We start from the raw sequence: 22,417 nt of genomic DNA, 5'->3' as shown, positions 1-22,417 counted from the left end.
GTACAAAATCTGAAACTGTTGTCAGCTCCCCATCCCTTGCACTCAGTGATATCAAACCAAGAAGGCCACAAACTAAAAATCTTGATGGGTTCTTCTTGTCTTCTGTCTCTATCCTGTCTGCAAATAAGTCCTTTTCTCCTTGACTCTTCTGACGCTTTCAGTCTCAACTTCAGGCTATAAAATCCTTATCAAAGAGCTCTCTTTCTCAACCCACTTCCTCTTATCTGTAGATCATTAAGAAAAAGCAACAATGGACCAAAACACACCTGCAGAATTTTCTCATGGGTCTTCAAACTTTCATACATATTACTCGCAGACCAAGAAGGGTGGTGGTGGTGGTGGAGGCGTAATTGATCTAGGCCTCAGCCTTAGGACCATTCAACATGAAACTTACCTCCCATCGACTCCAAGTGAGTTTCCTTGCTGCTCTCACCTCACCCTTAGTTTACTTAACCTCACTTACTATCTTCAATATGTATATGCAAATCAAAGTGATAGGTCTGGACGGGTATGGTGAGCTTATAGACTGGTCGCAGCGTAGCTATAGCAGCAATACACAGCTGAAGGGTGAGGAACCGGTCGATCAAAGACTTGCTCAACGATATTACAATGACGGAGAAGAGGGCAGAGGAAAAATGGCATACTATGTGAAGGTAAATATGGATGGCTCAGTCGTAGGCCGCAAGGTTTGTGTCCTTGATCAAGGAACCTACTCAACTCTTGCTCTTCAGCTTGACAATATGTTCGGTAAGTTAGTGTGCTCTTGAGTCTGAACCTTCCAGCTACAAGTATGTCTTAAGAAGGTCTAGTCATATCAACTTGAATTTTCAGGGATGCAGACCGAGTCAGGATTGAAGTTGTTCCAGGATGAGTCTGAGTTCTCTTTGGTCTACAGAGACAGAGAAGGTCTCTGGAGGAATGTTGGTGATGTTCCATGGAAGTAAGCTCTTACCACAAGTCTTATACTTTCTATTTACAGAACCTTTCCTTTTTAACTAAAACCACATTTTGTAATTTGCATGAAACTTGACAGGGAGTTTGTTGCAAGTGTGAATCGGATGAGAATCGCAAGAAGAAACAATGCTCTTCTTCCCTACTAAAGCTTTGAAGTCAAAGCTCTCTTTTATCTAAATGAGCTCTCACATCACATGTGATTCTAGTTTTCAACATCTGATGTAACAGAAGCTTTTTTATAATACGATTATAAAGAAAGCGACATCTTAAATAATAACTACCACCAACAAGACATGACAAATAAACAAAACAAAACAAAACAACATTAGTCTCATTCTCATCTCTTAAAAAAAAGCGTTATGTTCTAATCTATGTGCAAATCTCTCAGTCGCCAGCCATTGGTAATCTGTCGAGAGTATCCGAAACATGCCTCATGGTAGGCCTTTTCTCTGGACTGCTGTTCACACAGCTAATTGCGACCTTAAGAACAGCGACAATCTCGTCTTCCTTATCTACCTCAGGAGCCAAACAAGGATCAAGAACATCACACAACGGTTTCTTCTCCTCGATGCACACCTGTATCCACCGTACTAGATCTATCTCCGACGTCCCCACCTCTAACACCGGAGACCTACCAGCTATCAACTCCAGTAAAATGACTCCATAAGAGTATACATCCCACTTCTGAGACGGTTTGACCGTTTTGAGAGTCTCTGGCGCCTGATAGTATGAGCCAGAGGAAGAGTGAGCAGTGAACTCCGAAGATATGCTCTTGTGATGGTGCTGCCTCTCTTCCGTTTGGATGATTCTGTTTGACTGTATCGTTGGAGATGAGCCTCCAGCAATGTTAGCCAACCGTGCTAGTCCGAAATCAGAGATCTTAGGTTCCATGTCTTGTCCCATGAGGATGTTGCTGGGCTTGATATCTCCATGGACGTATTTCTTGGGACTGAACTCGTGCAGATGAACAAGACCTGTGGCAATCCCTTTGGCTACCCTCAAACGTTCAGACCATGTCAACGGAGCTACACTCACCATACCTGGCTTGCCTGTACACACACACATACATTTTATAACTAATGTAACTGAATGATGCTACATGAAATGAGAGAAGAGAGACTCACCGTGGAGAGCTGTTGCGAGGTTACCGTTTGGAACATAGTCATAGATAAGAAGCTTCTCATCAACAGACCAATAATAAGCTCGAAGACTAGCAATGTTTGGGTGCCTTAGTTTCCCTATAGCTTCAACTTCTGTCTGAAACTCCTTGAATCTCTGAGACCCTCCTTCACCTAATCTCCTAACGGCCAAGGTAAGCCCGTTCTCTAAAACAACTTTGTACACAATGCCAATCCCGCTCTTCCCCAGAACGAAAGCCGACGCCTTTAGCAGCTCCTCAAGGTTAAACGCCACCTGAGCATCAAGCGCCACGATATCGCAATGCTCCACGTTTTCAGACAGCGTTTCAGACTCGTCTTTCCTGAAACAAAGACCCCTTTTCTTGGAGTCTTTATCTCTGTTATTACAAGCGCAGAACTTTGAGTAGCAGTAAGTGAAAAGCAAACCCACTAGGCAGATACCAATCACATCGCAGAGAACAATGGCAACAACAGCTGTTTTGCTTAAACCACTTGACGACGACTTCTGTTTGGTTCCAGAGTCTCCACCATCTGAATCATCATCGTCCGGACGGTTGTTGCTTGGGATAAAAGGGTAAGAGGCATTAAACCCAAGCTCATCACCTTGACAAAGATCCTTCAACGGAGGACCACACAGCCCTGCGTTGCCGATAAAAGCCGTTGGTCCTCTGTTCATCAGAGCACCGGTCTGAGGAATCGGACCGGAGAGGTTGTTAAAAGTGAGGTCAATGTAAACCTTCTCAGGGAGTTCACCCAACGCAGGCGGGATCAAGCCAGAGAAGTGGTTATGAGAGAAGTCAGCAGTTCCTTGTAAGCTCGAGAGGTTCCCGACGTCGCTAGGGATAGAGCCGTTGAACTGGTTGAAAGCTAGGTCTAGCTTCTCGAGAGAGACAAACGCTGAGCCGAACCCATCGGGTAAAGAACCAGAGAAGTTGTTTCGACTCACATCAAGCGTTCTCAGCCTGGTGCATTGCAGAAGCGAAGAGGGTAAAGAACCGGAGAAGAGATTCTGAGACAAATCCAATGTCTGAAGAAGCTTAAGCCGACCGATCTCGTCTGAGACCGACCCGTCAAAGGAATTGCCGTAAAGCACTAAACTTTGGAGTCCCTGAAGGTCGAAGAGCTGAACGGGCAATGGCCCTTGGAACCTGTTGCTACGGAGGTTCAAGTGACGGAGGCTGGAGAGAAACCCTAGAGAGGAAGGGAGAGAGCCGTAAAGGTTCTTCCTTGGGATGCTTAGAGAGACAACCTTGAGTTCTTTGCAGGTGACACCGTTCCAGGAGCAAGCGTCTTCGTCGGATGAGTTCCAATTGGTTAGAGAGCCGGTGGGATCTTCGTGGACGCTCTGCTTGAACGTCAAGAGCGCGAAGCCCTCGTCGTTTAAGGCGTTTACAGGGATGTGGTTGCAGAGAAGAGCGAAGAAGATGAGCAATGAGGTCAACATTTTGAGAGATGAATAGCTAGAAGAGAAAGACTTGAGTGTTAAGCTTTGTACATAGAGAGTGAAAGAGAGAGAGAGAGAGAGAGAGGGATGAGTGATAGTGATAGAGTAAAGAGTCTAAAGAGTAAAGTTGGAAAGCAGAATAAAAAGATACTCTCGTTGAAGAAAAAAGTAGGAAGAAAGAATACAAAAGCTAGTAGAGAGAGAGAGAGGAGCTCTGTTTTTTGGACCCTATGAAACATTGGGAGAAGAGAATCAACAAAAAAGAGGTGAAACTTGGACAAAAGAGAAGTAATGCCGATTTAATCCATACCGTTGGTTTGTCACAAGCTTCCACTAATCCCATTTTTCACTACTCCCTCATTTTAAAATGATCAATTTTATAAAAAGTTATTTTTAAATACATTTTTATATTCTAAATGTATTTTTCGTTAGTTAATAATGAGAAAATATAAATTTTAATAAAACTAGCTGTGTTTATTAAATTTCGATCACTAAAATTTGTAAAACTAATCAAATCACAAAATATAATATATTTATAATTAAATTTTAATATATTTTGTTAATATGGGTGAAAACATTAGAATGTAATTATTTTTGAAATAAAGAGTAATAAATAAGTATTTTTGACAAAACTTATCCTAATTTTGTTATTTAAAAAGTACAATTTCAGAACCTTTTTTCAAGTAGTTACATCACTTTTATATAACTTTTGTCAGGATTATTGTTTTGTTCTGAAAAAGTATTTTATTGGTGAAATGTGTAGCATTTGGTTTATTGATATGTCAAGTGTCAATGTAGGTAACATTTACAGTGAGTGTTTGTCCTTTTCTATTCATCTATCTTCTAAAGTTTCCAAATAGATTATTATGTTCATCTGTAATTACCATTAATGTAATTTCGTACTATGCTGCTGTTAGCACGAAACCCCGCAAAATACCAACTGCTACATTGTCCTAAACCATACTGTCGATGTTAGTACTAGTATATATTTTCCTATACGTGCATTGATTAGTCAATATTAATTCGAGTTAAAACCATTTAAAAATGTGATATTTCAAGCTAAAATGGAGTATTAAAATCTGTATTCAGCTTACTGATTGGCGATAAAGACAGATCTAAAGGCGGGTAATTTATTAAGATTAGAGTTCGATATTACTCGTGAAAGTCGTCATAAGATGCCACGCTCCTTTGTTTATTCCCCGAGGCTTCTTTTACATTATCATATCTTTCTCTATCTTTACTTTTACCCATATAGCTATATATCAATTAACAATGACATCACAGCTCATAATCTCTCTTTTCCAAACATTTTAACAATAACTTGTTTTCTTCGGATAAACATAATGACATTAAACCGTTAGCGAAAAAGATGAACATAACAAGAATCATATGTTTCTAAACGAAATTGATTTCTCAGGAGTTATTCTTGGGTTCACCCCCTAGAGTGAACGTCTAAGTTCACCAACCAATAGGATTTAGTTATTTCAAATTTGACATCATTTAAAAAAGGAAACAAAATATTGTCAAATTATATTACGTTTTAAAAATAAAAAATAAAATAAAAATAAAAAAAATAAAGTAAAAATAAATAAAATAATACTAAAAATGCAAAAAAATAAATATTTTTTCAAAAAATAAATTAATACCACAAAAAACACTAATCTTTAAATGTTAAACCCTAAATCCTTTAGTAAACCTTTGGATAAATTATAAAACTTTGATTTAAAAAAACTATTTATAACACAATCAACAAAAAACTATACCCTAAGTCCTAATCCTAAACCCTAAACCCTTGGGTAAACCCTAAACCCTTGGGTAAATCCGAAATTCTTGGATAAATCTTAAATTTTTAAGATTTATCCAAAAGTCTAAGATTTAATGTTTGTTGGGAGCGTTAAAAATATTTTTTGAAAATATTTTTTTTAGATTAAAAAGTTTTTTTTTGTGATTAGTATAATTTTTATTTAATTTTTATTTTAAAAGTATAATATAATTCGATAATATTTTGTTTCCTTTTTTAAAAGATACTGAATTTTAAATGAAACAATTCTATTGGTTGGTGAACCTAGAGGTTCACCCTAGGGAGTGAACCCAAGAATAAGTCATTTCTCAGTTAAATAAAGTCTCTAGTTTAAGTAATCACAAATACTATCTGCAGTATCGACGGATAAGATTTAACGGGTCAAATAGTGAGGTTCATCCAACGGATACAAGCACTGATTGCGCTGGCACCATTGATTAAACAAGAGACAGGAGACGTGTGCGACCCTACTGTCTCACTTTGTCCGGCCCTAGTCGTCGTTATTATCGTTATCGCGATATGTCGATAAGTCCAATTTGTGAAAGTGTGATCATTCGTAGTTTAGCCTTTTAGGACAAAAGCCCTAAACCTAAACGCAGACAGTGGGGCCCAATTTCCTCCTTTTTGTATCGTCTTGGTCACGGGGACTCACACCGGCGACGACTCCGAGGTGGATAGGGGGCAAATTGAATAAATAAAAACAACTGCGGTTTTAGCGTAATATAAGATAAGTTAGGGGGGAGAACTATAAATACGTGAAAGATTGAAAATGTTGCTTTTCTGGCACGATAGGGACTGATGTTGAGAAGTCAACGTCAAACCAACCAAACAATGGGAGAGGCAGTGATCCGCACCATCGTCGAAGCGATTCACTCATCGCCCACGCAAGCCGTCGTGTATCTTTCCGGCGGCGCCTCCGCGGTTTCCTTCTCTCTCTCTCTCTCTCTCTCTCTCTGTTTACATATGCGATTTGTAAGTGATAACCAAGTGAGTCTCACTCAATTAGAATTCGATAGGCATTAGGTTGGTTGATGTCGGTTCCAGGAGCTTCGAACACGCTTCTAGAAGCCGTGGTTCCGTACTCGAGGATATCTATGGTCCAATTACTCGGCAGGGTTTGTTCTCAATCCTCTAATCAATGGGAGTAATAATCTTTTCCCGTTTATGACCTTATCTTTCTCTATTGATCAGGTTCCAAGCCAACACTGTAGCCAAGCGATGGCAAACGAGATGGCTTTGTTAGCGTATAACCGTGCGGTTAAGCTTTCTAAACCAGGTTTAGTGTAAACCAAGTTTTAATTAAGGGGGGAATTGTTCTGGGTGTAGTAACTTTGTGTATGTTTGGATAGGATTCCCGGTGATTGGTGTGGGTTTTACTGGAGCATTGGCAACTTCTCCTCCAAAGCGTGGTGATCACAGGTTTGCTTCAACTGTAAGCTATCAATGATGTGTGTTATTCATACAACCACATCAGGGGGGTTTGGACTTTTTTTTAGCAGTGGCTGCTTTTACTTTCAATAACTCATGGGTTTTGTTTGTTATTGCTGTGAGTAGGTTCTTTTTGTCTATGAGGGCATCCGACCGGATCTGGGAAACTTCAGTCACTTTAACAAAGGTTGTTGAGACTGTTTATCCTCTCTTTCTTTCTTCTTTAATGTCAACTACTCGTGTTTTCTTATCTTTCTCTCTCTTTTTTTTTGTGGAAATTTTAGAACCTACGAAGCCGTGAGGAAGAAGATAAGGTGGCAAGCCGTGTACTGATCCAGGTGTGTTTTGATAAATCTTATTATTACAAGTTACTATCTTAGGGCATTGGCGTCTGATGTTTCGTTCTCTAGTGTTCTTAAATAGATAAAAGAAAACCGTAAAAGTTAGTTTAACAGTATTACAGACAAGCATCCTCAGACGTTTAACTAGAGTATTAAGATGGATGTTCTTATAGACTCACTTTTTCCATACTTCCTCATTTCGCATAACTTCTCTAAAAGCATTCTACTCTGAGGTACTCTACATGGACTGGACTCTTAGAACCTTTTCTTATTTAGGCTATGGCCAAGGCATGCAATGTTTCTGGAACACTTGACTCTGGCTTGACCGAGTCTGAGGTGCCTGATGAGTCGGAAACTCAGTTTAGTGAAGAACAAGAACTAGAGCAGCTTATTAATGGACAGTTGTGCTTTAAAATTTATCCATTTTCTAAGGGTATAGATTACAAGAAATTTTTAACTTTTTTTTTCTCTTTCTAAACCGTAACTTGCTTTTGTTGCCATTGACGATGGAGTTCTACCATTATGGCAGAAGCATACGGGTCGGATCAAGACAGAAAGATTATACTGCCTGGTTCTTTTAACCCATTACATGAGGGTCATGTCAAGCTCTTGGAAGTTGCTATGAGGTACCCTGAGTATGCCTGTATACGTAATGAGTACTACTTGCTTACCTTGGTTAACACCCGAGTCTTCTGTGTATTTATTAATGTCTTTGACTCTATACAGTATGTTTTCTAGTTAAATCTGATAGGCTATGTAATGCAGAGTAATTAGTAAGTGATCGTTTTTTGTTATGCTATATAAATTGATTCTGTTGTTGGATTTGGAGAGGTCTCTCCACAATTTATTATCTCCAAACCGCATGTTATCTGTCTTTTTGCCTCTGTGAAATAAAATTTAAACAATCTCACAAGCAGATTTGTTGATGCAGTGTTTGTGGGGGCGGGTACCCATGTTTTGAATTATCCGCAGTAAATGCCGACAAGCCACCGCTTTCAGTTGCACAGATTAAAGATCGTGTCAAACAATTTGAAGAAGCTGGTAGGTGGAATCTTTACTTTCAACTTACCATTTATTCATGTTTACAATCTTGTGCACCTCCTTTTTGGCATCTCTGTGTTACAACGATCGTATGATTCCAGCAAGGGCACGAACAATCATTTTTGTGATCTAGATTCGAGCTACAATGCTTTTCCAATGCAAGTTCATGTTCAAATACTCGTGCCATCTTTTGATATTGGTTAAGTAATTATTGGGTTGGCAGGAAAGACGGTAATAGTTTCAAATCAGCCGTACTTTTACAAGAAAGCTGAACTCTTTCCAGGAAGCAGTTTTGTAATTGGCGCTGACACTGCAGCTAGGCTTGTTAATGTATGTATAAACTACTTGAACTTGTTTTCTTGTTTATTTCCTGAACCCTACAGTTAGATTTGTGTATGTTAGGATGTGGTGATTAGCCACGTAAGATGTAGACGTTTGAAGTGCTCTAATATCTTTCCGGTTCCGCATTATAAAATAGGAATAATTAAGGATCTTAACTTGTTGCACAGCCAAAGTACTATGAAGGAAGCTACAAAAGGATGTTGGAGATACTCGATGATTGCAAGAGAACAGGTTGCACTTTCCTTGTTGGTGGCCGCAATGTAGATGGTGTATTCCAGGTTTGACCTGAGCTCTAGAATCTACAGCATTACAATTTCATTCTCTGTCTGTGGAATTGTAGGCCTTGAGCCCTTACCCTTTCTCCCCTGCAGATCCTAGAAGATCTTGATATTCCAGAGGAAATAAGCGACATGTTTGTCTCAATTCCAGCAGAAAAATTCCGGATGGATATATCCTCTACAGAGCTAAGAAAGAAACAAGGGGGTGTTGATAATAAGAGGAAACGTGAAATTGCTAAAGAAGAGGTTGAGCACAGTTCTAAGTGAAAAAAAAATGATGTGGCGAGAATAAGTTGTCAGCACATTCATGGAGTTATAATAATTGTTACGTTAGTAGTCGCACATACACACCTTTGCAACTGAGATTGGTGCAGGAAGAGGTAAAGCTCTCCCTCCAGATAATCATCTTTACAATATCTCTGGAATTACTGGACTACCACTATTAATCACTTCTTTTTTTGCACTTCAATTTTCATTCACCAATATAGAGTTTACAATGATTTCAAACTCGATAGAGTTCAACCACAAAAGATAATAAAGCAATCTAGTATCACCTAGGAACACGTCTATAGATGCTATGCTACCCAACCGTCCCTTACACCACACTAATTCTACCACTACGCACGAGATTACAAAGCTGATCCTAAGCTATCCTAGTTCTCCAAGTATCATGTCAGAGCATTCATATTAAACCCGTAGCTGTTGGTACCATAGATCAGTGGGGCGCCAGACCAACCGCATCAACACCAAACTGGCGCAATTCTCAGGCAAGGCGATCGGAGTCCATAGGACTCTTTGATGTCTTCATCTCTCATCTCCGTTCCTCGTGTGTTTCCTTTGTACTGAGATCATTTTGAATTCATCTGATTTCAAGATTTTTTTTATATAAAAAAGATGCTCTTTTTGATAGGATCTCTAGAAGATCAAGTAAAGACATTACTTAGTTTCTACCGAAAGAACTAGCACAAAACAATATGTACTCTACCTAAATGAAGATATATATCGCCAGAGCACGATGAGCATCCCATAGAAGAGATTTTGAAGTAGAACTATTTCTAAGAAAACCGAATAAATAAAGTGTAGAAATGATGGAGGTATCAATATCACAACTAAGATGCAAAAATAACTCAAAATGTCATTTAACTTGATCAAAATCCTGGAGGAAGCATTTGGTGAAGACAACATAGATAATAAGACTGAATTTTGAAAAGAAAACATTCTAATTCATCCTCCTGATAAGCTCATTGATGAAGTTCTCACGGTTTCCAGCATCACCACCTTCAACGTAGTGGTTTCTCTTCTTCTTAAGGCCACCGAGCGGTGCCTTGAGTTGGAATGGCCACAGGAAGTTGTTGGCCTCCTTGAAATGAGGTCCAACTGTTAGAATCTCGTGGATCAAATCCTCAGTGCATATGATCCCATGTTTACCTAGAGCCTGTTGTTGTTTGACAGATGAAAAAATCACCACTTCAACATTCATATTAGAACAACACTGAAGAAGCTAGGGACTATAAGAGACTGATTTCTAAACCTGCTCTACGATAGAGTTGTCAGTCAAAGCCACCCTCTGGTGGTTAAGCTTTCCGTATCCTCTCTTGTAGATCAATTCCTTAACACTCTTCAAATTGGGGAACCTGAATAATAATAAGAGTTGAATTGAGTTATAAATAAGTTCAATGACATACATACAATTTAAGAACGAGCTGTATACCCGTAAGTCACGTAAGGCTCAACACGACGAAGCATGTTCATTGTAGCCTTGTTAACTTTGAGAAACACACCGTTGAATATCTGCATTAACATATTCCAAAATTATAAGCGTTACTTGACGACTATGACAGGCATCACAAATCAGAAATGCTTAGGTCTAGTAATGTCGTTATGTGATCTATACAACTGTCTAATCTAACGTCTGAGTAAAAAAAATTAACCTAATGACAATAACGTGGTCTAATTAGACAAAATGAAAACAGACCTGTCTCAAACGCAAGAGCTGAAGAATCTTCTTAGTCTTCGGGTCAATGGCATTGATACTGTAAATTAAAGTAACAAATAGATAAGAAAACACGCATGTAATATAAAGAGACAAGAATAACAAAACATACCCACGAATACGGATGATGAACAAGAGCTTAGCTTCAGGGTCGACATAGAAACCTCCCTTAAGCTTAGCCTCACGTTTCAAAGAGATCAACTCCTTCTCCTGTTAAACAAGAAAGAAGAAAGATTCACTCATTTTACCCCAACCAAGAACAATGGATCTAAACTAGCGTTACTATCTCTCTCATTCGGATTTGGATCTAAACAAGTTTACCTTCTCGGCATACTCCTTGGCGTACTGCTCGGCTCTTTTGTAGATAACCTTCCTGTTGGCGGCGTTCGTCTTCTTGGCAGCTTCAGCGCTCTGCTTCTTCGCGAGAGCCCACTCCTCCTCTCTCTTCCTCTTCTTCAGGACTGACTCCGGAACTACAACCCTCGACTCTGCCATTTCCGATTTCTTAAGATCAATCAAACAGACGACGACATTCACTGCGGCGAGGAGCGAACACTATATATCCCACACTCTAAATTAGGGTTAAGCAGAAAATTAATGGGCCCAATAAGCCCATAGGCCCATTTGTTACTAATCTGCATTTCGTGTTTTGTAAAGCTGCAATAGTTAAAGCCTATGGATATATATTGTCTTCTTGTTTTGGTTAATACGAGTCAAAAACTGAGATATATATTCAACAAATGTATGTATTTCTTCCTACATGTATTAGTGAGTTTCATTAAGGTAAAATACATTGACAGCAGCAACAAAAAAGGTATCATAACATGAACTTTCGTCATTCTTTAGAGAACTAGTGGAGATTCACAGGGGTTTAATACAAGTGAAGTGAAAATCGATCTCAAAAATTTATGTACACGTTTATCTGCATTCGGCAGTTGTTAAGATCATCATGTCATGTGCATATCATCCACACATTATAATTGCTGCATGATGAAATTAGAGATGTCAAATGGACGGGCTATAAATGGGCGGCCCGTGTCCAAATTGATATGGTCTGAAATGGATATGCCCATTTTGACCCAGTAACTAAATTTTGTCTACATGGACGAGCCCAATTATAACATGGACAATATTGGGTTTAACCACTTGGACAATGGGCGGCCCAAAAATCTAAAATATCTAGGTTTAGCAAATTGAAAAAAACACAATATTTTTTTTTCAACATTTTCCTTCCTGAAGTTTGATTTCTAACTGTTTATTTGTGATTTTTGTTATGGAAAAACATAATTTTCCGCTAAAACCGAAAAACATAATTTTCCGTTAAAATCGAAAAAACGTAATTTTTCGTTAAAACCGGAAAACATAGTTGCCCGCCAAAACCAGAAAAATGTAATTTCCTGCCAAGATCGAAAAATACAATTTTCCGCCAAAACCGAAAAATGCAATTTCTGCCAAAACCGAAAAATCCAATTTTCTGCCAAAACCGAAAAATACAATTTCTCGCAAAAACCGAAAATGCAATTTTCTACCAAAACAGAAAAACACAATTTCCCGGCAAAATCGAAAAAATCCATCTTATTAAAACAGAAACATTCTGTTGTACCTAACATTTATTTTGTAAGTTTTTAAATTAAATATACTTTTATACTTTATAGTTAAACATACATTAAGTCACTAATGTTCCTTTCTTTATACTACTATCCATGTTTCCAAACAATATACTTATTTCTTTATACTACTATCAATGTTTCCAAACAATATATTTTTTATACTACTATCAATGTTTCCAAATAATACAATAATTAATCTTAGTTATTTTATATCTATCATTTTCTCTTTAAAATTTTGTAGAAACGTCATAATTTCATAAATTGCAAAATAGTGAACTTTAAAATTTCGATTATAAGATTACAAATTATGAAACTATTACAATTTAAATCCAATTAGATTACATATCGGTCATCCATCAGTTCAATCGGTTAGTCTCGGGTTTTAGTGATTTTTTAATATGAATATTTTAAAAACATAAATTGAATTGTCAGATCTCCAGATTAACCGGTATAATCACAATCGGGTTGAATTTAAAAATACTGATTTAAATGCAAAAATATTTTAAATACACACTCTTTAAAAATAACCAAAATATTTGTTAAATATTAGTGAAATTTTTCATCGTAAAATATCCCGCGCTTCAAAAGCGCGGGTCAAAATCTAGTGAAAATTATATTGTTTATATTAAATGGGTGTATGGGTCTCATGGACAGCCCAACAAATCATGGTCTTATTTGGTTATGGTCTCATTTGGACATGGTTCTATTTGGGCTTCGACCAAAAATGTCCAACAAAAAAATAAAGCCCATTCCGACACGCCCAAACCCGCCCGGCCCGCCCAATTTACATCTCTAGATGAAATACTATACAAAGCAGAAATATAGTAGAAGTGGTGGGAAATTATTAAACAAAATGATTTATTAACATACATTTTTGCGATTCTTGAACAAATTAACGAGTTTTTACATCGAACTACACATAGTATTTAAGACTTGCTTACAACATCTGCAACTTGACACCTCTGAGTTTCAACAAGCTATGAGGTTCGTGGCATTGATGGTGCTCAGAGACTTGAAGAAAGTCTGCAACTTGACACCTCTGAATTTCAACAAGCTATGAGGTTCGTGGCATTGATGGTGCTCAGAGATGTGAAGTTCAACTTGATCATCGGTTTCCGCAGTTGCACTGAACCTTTATGCGGCACCACAGGCTGTTGCGTTGGAACATCTTCGAGTTCATCCACTGCTCCATTGGAGAATGTATCTTTACTTGAAACCTGCTCTACCACTTGCTTTCCCAAACCAAAGTTGTCTTCAACCTCTTCACTTTCTTGACTAAGAGAATCTTGAAAAGCGACTATCTTCTCTACTGGATGGCTCTCTCGTACATCCTCACTGATGGGATCAGATTTAACCTTTGCAAAATGATCTTTACCAGAAGCTGAACAAATGGATTCAACAGATGAATCAGGACTCCCGTCTTCGCCATTCTCTACATGTACTGAAACTGTAGCGCGTTTTGAGTTCCTTGACTGACCGGTACGTGTCTCGCCCTCTCTCAGTTTTCTCTTCTTCCCAGCTTTACTTTCAGAACTAGTAATAGTAGATGAACTTCCTGTCGAAGAAACTCTCTGCTCTGAACTGCGTTTGCTGTCTTTCGAGTCACGCGTAGGTCTAACTCCACCAGGAAACACAAAGCTAGGTATGCTTCTTCGCATTACATGGCTGACACTAATCTCCATCCCAGGAACCCACATCATGTAACAGTAAACAGTGTGTTCAAACTCCTCAATAGTTCTTCTGATATCAAACGGTCCACCTCCTCCTGCTGCTGGAACTCCCTGTTTACGTTGCAAACCCATGAATAGAGAACAATGTAGCGGTCTTGAATCGTCTTGGAAACCATGTGGATGAGGGTGGCACTGAAGCATGTCATAAGTATGCCTCTCAATCGTCAACGTCAGCTGTCTGAAACGTGACTCCACCCATCCTCTCCACTTTTTCAGATCGTCCACGTTAGAGGCAGAGATGTTTATCTGAAGATAGTTCTTATACGCTTCAAAGAACGCAAACGGCTCAAAAAGAGTCTCCCACTGATCAGCTTCGTTAGCTTCACATATATCTTTGCCTCTCTGAAACTCTCCTGTCATAATCCTCAACGTACTTGCAGAGACGTTGTAACTTGAGTTCATACACGGATAAGCAGGAGTAATGATTGGCATCTTGTGCAAACAATCTTTAGGGTTTCTTCTAGGATCCCAAACTTGAAGACCTAAGGAGGAACCTTCATCTATAGAGCAAAGAAGAATAGGATTGGGCCAACGCCATTGAGTGTAGACTCTAAAGAACCGAGACACCAACATGCTTGGTAAGGCGTTAGGATAAAGCTGGCATATCCTAGCTACAAGCAACGCCCAGTTTATACCACCAAGAAAACCAGAGACGTTAGAGTATACTCCACGCTTCTTGGCCCAAAACCTAATGCATCTCAACGTTGTCCTGAAACTCTGAATGTTGGGAACCAGACGAAAGATCTGGTCTGTGACTCTACAACCGTTGAGACTTCTAACAGTTTGCTCATCAGCATTCTGTAGAACATAATCATCTGACAAATCCAAGTCCTCGGGGATAGTCCATAAAGGAAGCTGTGCGTAGAGAAGATCAAGAGAAACACCATTAAGTTTGAAACCCATCAAGGGAACATAAGCATCGGGAACAGAGTGAAGCTCTGTCACTTCAGGCAACTCCGAAAGCATTCCGTGTAACTCCCCAAAGAAATCATCTCATCTTGTTGCGTATCTTGGACCAACGCATAGAGTGTCGATATCAGCACCAGGTCCGTGTACTTTCAACCGATAAGAACCGAAAGTGAATATCTTGGCGTTCGCTTCTTCGAGCGTCTCTTCGCTTAACCCTTTCTCGCGGCTTATTTTTTTGATCCATGTTTTGACGATCTCGTCTAGTCTTCCAAGAACCTCTTCTCTTCTAACAGCTTCCTCGTTTCCTTCGTATAATCCAGCGTCTTGCAAGTACTTCTCTAGGGCTTTTGTCTTGATTACGTCAAGCTCCGTTGGTCCTCCTAAAGAGATGGGTTCTGTAATACCATACCTAATTTGTCTGTTTTGCTGGACACTAGGAGCCATCGATCTTCTTATTTTGTTCATATCCTCTTCTTCAAGAATAACCTTGGAAACCCCAATTCGAGCGATGAGCAACACAAACGAACAGAATCGAGCGAATAGCAGAGACAGTCGAGGCACTTAACGATCTCAGGTAGTACTCACACTACGAATTGATTTACTAAAAGCTATCGGTAGTCCACACATCTCTCTGTATATATAGCGATTTACAACAAAAAGGAAATCACGGAGTTGAAAAAAAGGAAATACGTGTGGCAGAAAAAAGGAAATTTGAAATAGATAAGCCCAATAAGGTCTAAAATCATTTTAAGAGTTAAGCCCATTAAGAAAAAAGGCGGTGAATAATGGATACAGTATGACGCCGTTCTGGATAAGTCCAACAAGACTCATAAAACTAATGCGACGTCGTTCGCAGTTATATATCACAAAGCTACATTACTCAATGGACGGGAGGGGAGGTTTCAGTAGATTCTTCGCTTGTCTTTGGTTTCAGTACCTAACTTATATGATGTTTAATAATCTGATAAAGATGTTTCAAGAAAAGAGAATTGTGTGGTTCTGATTCAATAAACATACAGCTCACTAGATCAATTAAACCGACACAAGTTTAGTTGGGCATATACACTTTCTTGAACTCAACGTCTTAAAACTCAAGCATGAGTGTTCACTGAATATTAGTAAATACTAGATATACAACCAAGAGTAGAAGAGAAAAGACTTGAGAAAATCTGATGGATCTCTGTCATCTATACGGTAGAGACAACAATAGAAGTTCTAACATAATGTTTGTCATCATCACTCCATGTGAGATCTCCAAAACCATTACACATATGGCTCAACTTTAAAGGACATTCTATAGGGCTCCTGGACTCTTGCCCCATAAGTGCATGTGGATCATACCTTCTTTGGTTTCCGGTTCACGGTCACAGAACCTGTGAGATTGATTAGACACTGTGATGGATGGATAGTTCAAGTCAGTCTACTACACTTGCTTCCTTGGGGAGTTTGAACTGTCAAGTCATAGACTAGTCCGGCCATTTCCTGCTTGGTTTAGTCTGATATGCCCTGATCCGTAGTTGAATGAGTTTGCCTTGACGTAGGACAGTTGAGCATCGGACTTACTCTGTTGTCTCTGTGTTCTTGCTACACGTAAAAAGCAATACTGAGTGTGTGTATCTTTGCTTTTGACCACAAGGAACTTGAAGGGATATCACACCATCCTTGTCCATTTTCACGAGGAATAATGTTTTGTGTGCAACTTCTCCCCCTTGCCTAGAAACACACTGATCACACTCGGTGGCTCTGCATTCAAACACAACAGAGTTACACTCTCTTATTTACTCAGAGAGGAATATAGTTTTAATATTTTCTTTTTTTTATAATTCACTTGAAACCGCTAAAGCTTCTCCTTCTTCAAGAATGGATGCAAAGCCGTTGCTGTGTCTGTTGTAGTAGTAATAAGATTGCGTTTGTAGCCTTCTCATGACTGCTAAGCTCCATGAGGAACAGATCAAACACTAAGAACAGAGGCAAGTGGCACAAATAAAGGAACAGATCAAACACTAAGGTAGTACTCTACAGCCTCGTTACGAGAAGGTCGCGAGGCTCTTCAATGGGACCAGACGCAATACATCCTGGAATCGTTTTGATGACGAGAGTTGATTGTTGTGCAATGGATCCAGCTACTGTATTCGATTTTTCCAATTTCATACTACCATCCTTCAGTTCACTTTGCCTCACTAGTATCTGAAGTGTTCCTCAAATGCTTGATTGTAGCTGCCGATTGTGGGTTCTGTTTCATTCACTTTCCGTGAAGATTAAGGATGGTGATAGCCAATTTGCATTCACGGCAATATGTGATTTCGTCGGCAACTTCTTCATGTGATATATGAGTGCTGACTGCATTTCAGTGACATGTGCTTGAGGTAACATTGTTCTGTTCTGGTTAATGAATTACGGTCTTTACTCGTCTAACCACGTAACTATGTGGAGCAAGGTCAACGAGAGACTCATTAAGGACGAAGCATCTCTCAATATTGGTGACCATTTGTTTCCCAAGAGAGCTTTGCCCATCCTGCTATCTCTCAAGTGTGACCAGAAAAGCATAGAGTGGGGCCACGACAATGTTCACGAGTTCTTAAAGAACTACTACGGTCCCCAGCTCGTCTCCCTTTGCAAGGAAAAGAGTGTCATTGTTGGGGGCAAGGAAGAAACCATCTCAGCCACAGAAGACTTGACGGTAGCCACCAACGCGCTGGTTGGTGCCGATTGGAGCTGCATTGACAATAGCCGTCGCCAGCTGTGCATTTGGTGCGCTTGCCTGTTACTGGAGGACGCAGCAGAAGAACCGCAAGTAGCTTCTCCAGTTCTCCTATCTATCTACTCAGACCTACTGATATCACCAACTTTTTCACATGGTTTCTTACCTCTTATGTTCCATTTTTCTTTTCAGGCCGAGGAGAAGCCGGAACTGAATTACACTACAAGCTTTTGATGTTTTCATAACTTACAGACAACACAAACACGAGGGCTCTCTTGCTTGGAGTTGAGATTCCAAGTTGCTTGCGTCAGGTTCTTTCCTATTAGCTTTTGTCTCTTATTCTCAAAGAGTGTACGTACAGCTTCTTCTCTTCAGACACTTGTGAGTTTTGAGATCTTTTATAGAAATCTTAATTATAATTTCTATCCTGACCACATGGTTTGAGTTGTTGTGGAAGAATTCAAGAAGAATATTATCTCTCTCTACTATGAGAAAGAGAGCTTTGCCGGTTATATACGTTTAGCTTTTGTTCAACTTCAATCTGTTAATCAAATTCAACCATTTTTACATGTATAAGTAGTGAGAGTGTATATTTACAAAGACATCGTCTTGTTATGTATGTGAAAGGAAATAAACAGTGTTCACGGCACGCCTATGATGTAAGATTGCGTTTGAGGCAAGCGCCACAACTCTGCTTCTTCATCAGATGAATCTTCAGAGTCAGAGGTTTCCATAGTCTGAGAATGGCGGCGGCAGGTAGCGACAGCTTTGGTGACGATATAGATGGGTAGCATGATCCCGAGTATTCTCAGAAACAACAACTGAAAAAAAAAACAATAAAAAACAATTAAGAGTTTCATCAATAGATCATTCTCTGGAATCTATTGTGAGATAATAATCTTCACCATGAACAAAGGGAAGACATGGAGGTTTGATCCGGTAAGGACTAAGGGAAGGGTGTGTCGGAGAATCAGAAGAGCCATAAACTGCAAGATTGCAAACAACAGAGACACATGAGTAATAAAGAAAGGTAAAAGAGGAGAGGAGAGGAGCTTTGTCGTGTGCGTGCGTACGATGAGAACAAGGGAACGGCAACAGATGAAGCTTGTGGTGGAAGAAAGAGGATATTGATGATGATGATCGTGGATGAAAGTGGGATCAGCAGGTACAACTGTGATGAAACGATGCTCGCGTTGAGATATCGCCCAGTTTCCCCTGAAATGAAGAGGAACATGTCCCAACTCTAACAATGGAGCTGGCGCTGTATAATCCGGCTTGAATCCCTGATGGCAAATCTCGCAGTTTGTGTTTCCTTTCTCGTTACACCATCTCTGCACGCACCTCCTATGCGCATACTACCAAACAACAACACGGCACATCTTATATCAAAACCAAACGTCTCTGTTTCTTGAAATCTCAAATGCTTAATTATGTCGTTAATTACCTTCAAGCTGCCGCTGCAAGAACAAGGAGTCTCCATGTTTGAATCCAAATCCTCATCGTGACAAATCCTGCACAGCACCATCGACAAATCTCCGTTACGCAGCTTCTCAAGTGTTTTCTCATCGAGGATTCTACTGCATTCCTCCTCGACGGGTGCGTTGGCTTGCAGCATACGGTTCCTGCTTTGAATGGCTTCCTCAATGGTCGCTTCTGTTATCAAACGATCAACAAACAGCACGAAATGATCTCCCATGACTTGCAGCTGAAGAAAGTAAGTCCCCTATTTATAATTAGTCTTGGATTCTTCTCCCCCTTTCTTTCTTAATGCTGAGAATTGATGATGAAAATGGGGTTTGGGATCAGAATCATTTAACAAAGGAGCATTCGCATTCAATGCTTAAGGTGATGTGATACGCAACGTGAACATGTGAATTAGAAGCTGCTCATTAATGAAATTGCTGAAAATAATATCTTTAAAAAAACAAAACGTTTTAAATCAAGCAACCATTTTTCTGGATTTGAGAGGCACGGTATGAATCAAAGCTGGTTGGTTACCAGAACATAAAAGCTGTAAAGTTTTTTTTTTGTCGACAATATTATCTGCGTAAGAAGTTTATCGAAACGGTTTACTTGAAATTTACTTGAAAAGAAAAAAGCTAGAGAAAGGGAAACCGAAAAATAGAAAGAAAATAAAAAAACACACACAGACGAATTCATAGAGACATATAGATCGAAATATGAGAGAGAAAAAAAGAGCCTAGAAGACAGGGAGAATCGAGAGGCATACCAAAAATTTAGGACAGGAACTAGGAGAAGAGAGAAAGAGGTTTGTACCGTTAACTTCTCTGTTTTGTCCGAAAGGAGAAAGAAGAAGTGGAAAAGCGAAGAAAGAGGAGACTTAAAAGAATAGAATCTGTCTTTTCCTGAAGCTAAAGCCTTTAATAAAGCTTCCTTTCTTTCTCTCTGAACTCCACGAATTATTCAGGAGATTAAAACAAATAAACTTATGTGTGTTTACAGATGAAGCAAAGAGATGGAGTATAGATTCTTGAATCTTATGACTACTACTATACTTTATCTCCAAAATATCATTATCATGGGAGTCGCATCGTATAGTATATGGAACATTTATGTAGATGTACAATACATTATACATACACGTGGTCACTTTTATTGTAATATTATCTAATACTATATACCATGGTCAAAAAAGACTCAAAATAGCTAACCATGGGAAAACATCTAAACTAAAAAGATACAATGCCTAAAACAATTAGATGAGATATAATAATTTTCAAACCGTAATTAATTAGGTGATTAACAAATGACCACCGAGGTATATTCATACTTTCTTTTATTGGACTGAATGATGATTCGTGTGAGTGCGTCAGTTCAAGCTGGTGGAATCATTGATCATTTGACAGGTTGATTAACTAACCACGTACTATTAGTTTTTTTGTTAATAGTGTTTTTTAATTGGTCTTTTAGGCCAACCGTTCTACCAAAACCAATTAAAAGTTGAAATCAGCACACCCCATCTCATTCTTTTGCGTTAATGATTACATCGAAATATTCACCTAATTTATCGCATGTCGACGATCGGGTGTTCATCAACAAAAGCGCTATAAAAGTTATGAGACTCAAAAAGTTATTGATTTATTGTGGTAGTAAGAAAGCCTGTCAATGTCGACCAGGGTATTTAACAGAAGCAAAGCCCAACACATGAGAATGTATAGGCCCATTTTAGAAAGACGAAAAAGCAATGAAACAAAAATGCAGTTTATATATATTAAGAACTAAGATTAAGATGATGATCAAGCATGTGAAAAGTCAAATCTCTTCACAAATGACATCATAACAACAATCATTCCAAAACCTATCTATTATCTCTAGATCATCAGTTTCCTCTTAACCAATCATAATAATCCCTCTCTTTATCCTAAATGCCCACCAAAAAAACAAGAAAATCAACAACAAGAGCTGTATTTGTTCTTGATCTTAACACCAAGCTCACCTGCAATAATAACAGTAGAAGCCATATCAAGAAACATCCCATGCTCCACAACTCCAGGCAGCCTCAAAATCTCATCACTAACCACCCTCAAATCTCCCATATCCTTCTCCAAATACATATCCACAATATAATTCCCATTGTCCGTCACAAAAGCCCTCCCATTCTCTCCAAACCTCAGCTTCGCCTCGCACCCGCCGTACCCCTCCATCACCCCCCGTAGCCTCTCCGCCGTGAACTCCCAGCAGAAAGGCACAACCTCCACCGGAAGAGCCAGCTTGCTTCCACCGATATGCTTCACCATCTTCGACTCGTCGACGATCACCACGAACTTCTTGGAAGCTCCCTCGATCATCTTCTCCCGGAGCAGAGACCCTCCTCGGCCTTTCACGAGGTTGAGACGAGGGTCGACCTCGTCGGCGCCGTCGATGGAGAGGTCGATGACGGGGTGGGAGTCGAGGTCGGAGAGAGGGATGCCGAGGGAGAGAGCCTGCTCCTGCGTCTTCTTGGACGTGGGTATCCCGACGATGTTCTCGAGCTCGCCTCGACGGAGAAGCTCGCCGATTCGGTCGACGGCGTGTTTGGCGGTGGAGCCGGTGCCGAGGCCGAGGACCATGCCGGATTTGACGAAGTCTACGGCTTTGTAAGCGGCGATTCGTTTGAGCTCGTCTTGGGTTAATATCATCATTGAAGAAGGAGGCGGAGTAGAGGTGATATCAATGGGGGATTTGTCGGATGTAATGAAGAGAGGATCATGGGCAAGCGCCATTGGAAACTTCCTCAACTACAAATTCAATAGATAAATCAAATCAATGAATGTAAATCAAATTTAGGAACCCAGAAAAAGAATTTTGTGTGGAATGAGAAGGAAAAAAAAATATTTTGGAGAAAGTATTGGGAGGAGGGAATGAATAGAGAAAGGTCGAATGAAATGTTTGTATAAATAGAGAGTATGAAGAAGAAAGCATATGTTTGTGTGGTGGCGGAGAATGGAAAGTGAAGACTACTGAAGATAGGGTTTGTGGAAGTACAGACGAATCAAGACACACGCTTCACTTTCCAGAGAATAGACAAACCCGAATCTTACGTATTTGATTTCTGTCCCTTATTTATTTTTATTTACATAGAATACCCCAAATTTTACCCAAAATCTACTTCTCTTCTCTCTTGTAGATCTTTTCTTATTTTTTTAAATCTCTCATCACTTTTACTAGATACTAGGGGTAAACCCGCTCTACAGACGAGAACACAA

General features: G+C 39.4%; 7 protein-coding genes across 8 annotated transcripts; 2 read left to right on the top strand and 5 right to left on the bottom strand.

The window, feature by feature from the left end:
* The first annotated feature begins 3 nt into the window (after window positions 1–3).
* Window positions 4–1,146, top strand: LOC108806687 (auxin-responsive protein IAA32). The gene is made up of 4 exons (XM_018578856.2): window positions 4–410; window positions 493–747; window positions 832–940; window positions 1,034–1,146. Exons 1-4 carry the CDS (start codon window positions 251–253, stop codon window positions 1,098–1,100), a joined length of 591 nt encoding a protein of 196 aa, XP_018434358.2. The 5' UTR covers window positions 4–250; the 3' UTR covers window positions 1,101–1,146.
* An 83-nt stretch (window positions 1,147–1,229) lies between these two features.
* On the bottom strand, window positions 1,230–3,770 carry LOC108806686 (receptor protein kinase-like protein ZAR1). The gene is made up of 2 exons (XM_018578855.2): window positions 2,079–3,770; window positions 1,230–2,003 (listed from the first exon to the last, which is right to left on the bottom strand). The coding sequence occupies exons 1-2, from the start codon at window positions 3,535–3,537 to the stop codon at window positions 1,339–1,341; spliced, it is 2,124 nt and encodes a 707-aa protein (XP_018434357.2). The 5' UTR covers window positions 3,538–3,770; the 3' UTR covers window positions 1,230–1,338.
* Window positions 3,771–5,923: 2,153 nt separating this feature from the next.
* Window positions 5,924–9,249, top strand: LOC108812489 (uncharacterized). The gene is made up of 12 exons (XM_018584765.2): window positions 5,924–6,259; window positions 6,355–6,453; window positions 6,530–6,614; window positions 6,688–6,757; window positions 6,893–6,953; window positions 7,051–7,104; window positions 7,384–7,540; window positions 7,637–7,733; window positions 8,039–8,148; window positions 8,372–8,478; window positions 8,658–8,768; window positions 8,862–9,249. The coding sequence occupies exons 1-12, from the start codon at window positions 6,137–6,139 to the stop codon at window positions 9,033–9,035; spliced, it is 1,248 nt and encodes a 415-aa protein (XP_018440267.2). The 5' UTR covers window positions 5,924–6,136; the 3' UTR covers window positions 9,036–9,249.
* A 634-nt stretch (window positions 9,250–9,883) lies between these two features.
* LOC108812491 (60S ribosomal protein L7-2) lies at window positions 9,884–11,300 on the bottom strand. The gene is made up of 6 exons (XM_018584768.2): window positions 11,083–11,300; window positions 10,874–10,971; window positions 10,744–10,801; window positions 10,480–10,559; window positions 10,300–10,402; window positions 9,884–10,203 (listed from the first exon to the last, which is right to left on the bottom strand). Exons 1-6 carry the CDS (start codon window positions 11,254–11,256, stop codon window positions 9,988–9,990), a joined length of 729 nt encoding a protein of 242 aa, XP_018440270.2. The 5' UTR covers window positions 11,257–11,300; the 3' UTR covers window positions 9,884–9,987.
* Window positions 11,301–13,245: 1,945 nt separating this feature from the next.
* Window positions 13,246–15,645, bottom strand: LOC108852477 (nuclear poly(A) polymerase 1-like). The gene has a single exon (XM_018625983.2). The coding sequence runs from the start codon at window positions 15,065–15,067 to the stop codon at window positions 13,418–13,420; it is 1,650 nt and encodes a 549-aa protein (XP_018481485.2). The 5' UTR covers window positions 15,068–15,645; the 3' UTR covers window positions 13,246–13,417.
* Window positions 15,646–18,235: 2,590 nt separating this feature from the next.
* On the bottom strand, window positions 18,236–20,129 carry LOC108812430 (uncharacterized). Of its 2 annotated transcripts, none has more exons than XM_057009827.1 (5): window positions 19,989–20,129; window positions 19,156–19,481; window positions 18,785–19,066; window positions 18,617–18,697; window positions 18,236–18,532 (listed from the first exon to the last, which is right to left on the bottom strand). In XM_057009827.1, exons 2-5 carry the CDS (start codon window positions 19,405–19,407, stop codon window positions 18,353–18,355), a joined length of 795 nt encoding a protein of 264 aa, XP_056865807.1. In that variant the 5' UTR covers window positions 19,408–19,481; window positions 19,989–20,129; the 3' UTR covers window positions 18,236–18,352. The 2 variants fall into 2 exon arrangements, with proteins under 2 accessions (XP_056865807.1, XP_018440188.1); XM_018584686.2 differs by having other exon boundaries at window positions 19,942–20,083.
* On the bottom strand, window positions 19,751–22,204 carry LOC108812425 (probable ribose-5-phosphate isomerase 2). Its single transcript, XM_018584681.2, has one exon. It carries the CDS (start codon window positions 21,932–21,934, stop codon window positions 21,122–21,124), a length of 813 nt encoding a protein of 270 aa, XP_018440183.1. The 5' UTR covers window positions 21,935–22,204; the 3' UTR covers window positions 19,751–21,121.
* Window positions 22,205–22,417: the final 213 nt, after the last annotated feature.

The sequence above is a fragment of the Raphanus sativus genome, chromosome 4 (assembly GCF_000801105.2).
Source record: "Raphanus sativus cultivar WK10039 chromosome 4, ASM80110v3, whole genome shotgun sequence".
In the NCBI taxonomy this organism is placed as follows: Eukaryota; Viridiplantae; Streptophyta; class Magnoliopsida; order Brassicales; family Brassicaceae; genus Raphanus; species Raphanus sativus.
The sequence above is the reverse complement of the archived record's forward strand: the minus strand, read 5'-3'. Positions and strand labels throughout refer to the sequence as shown.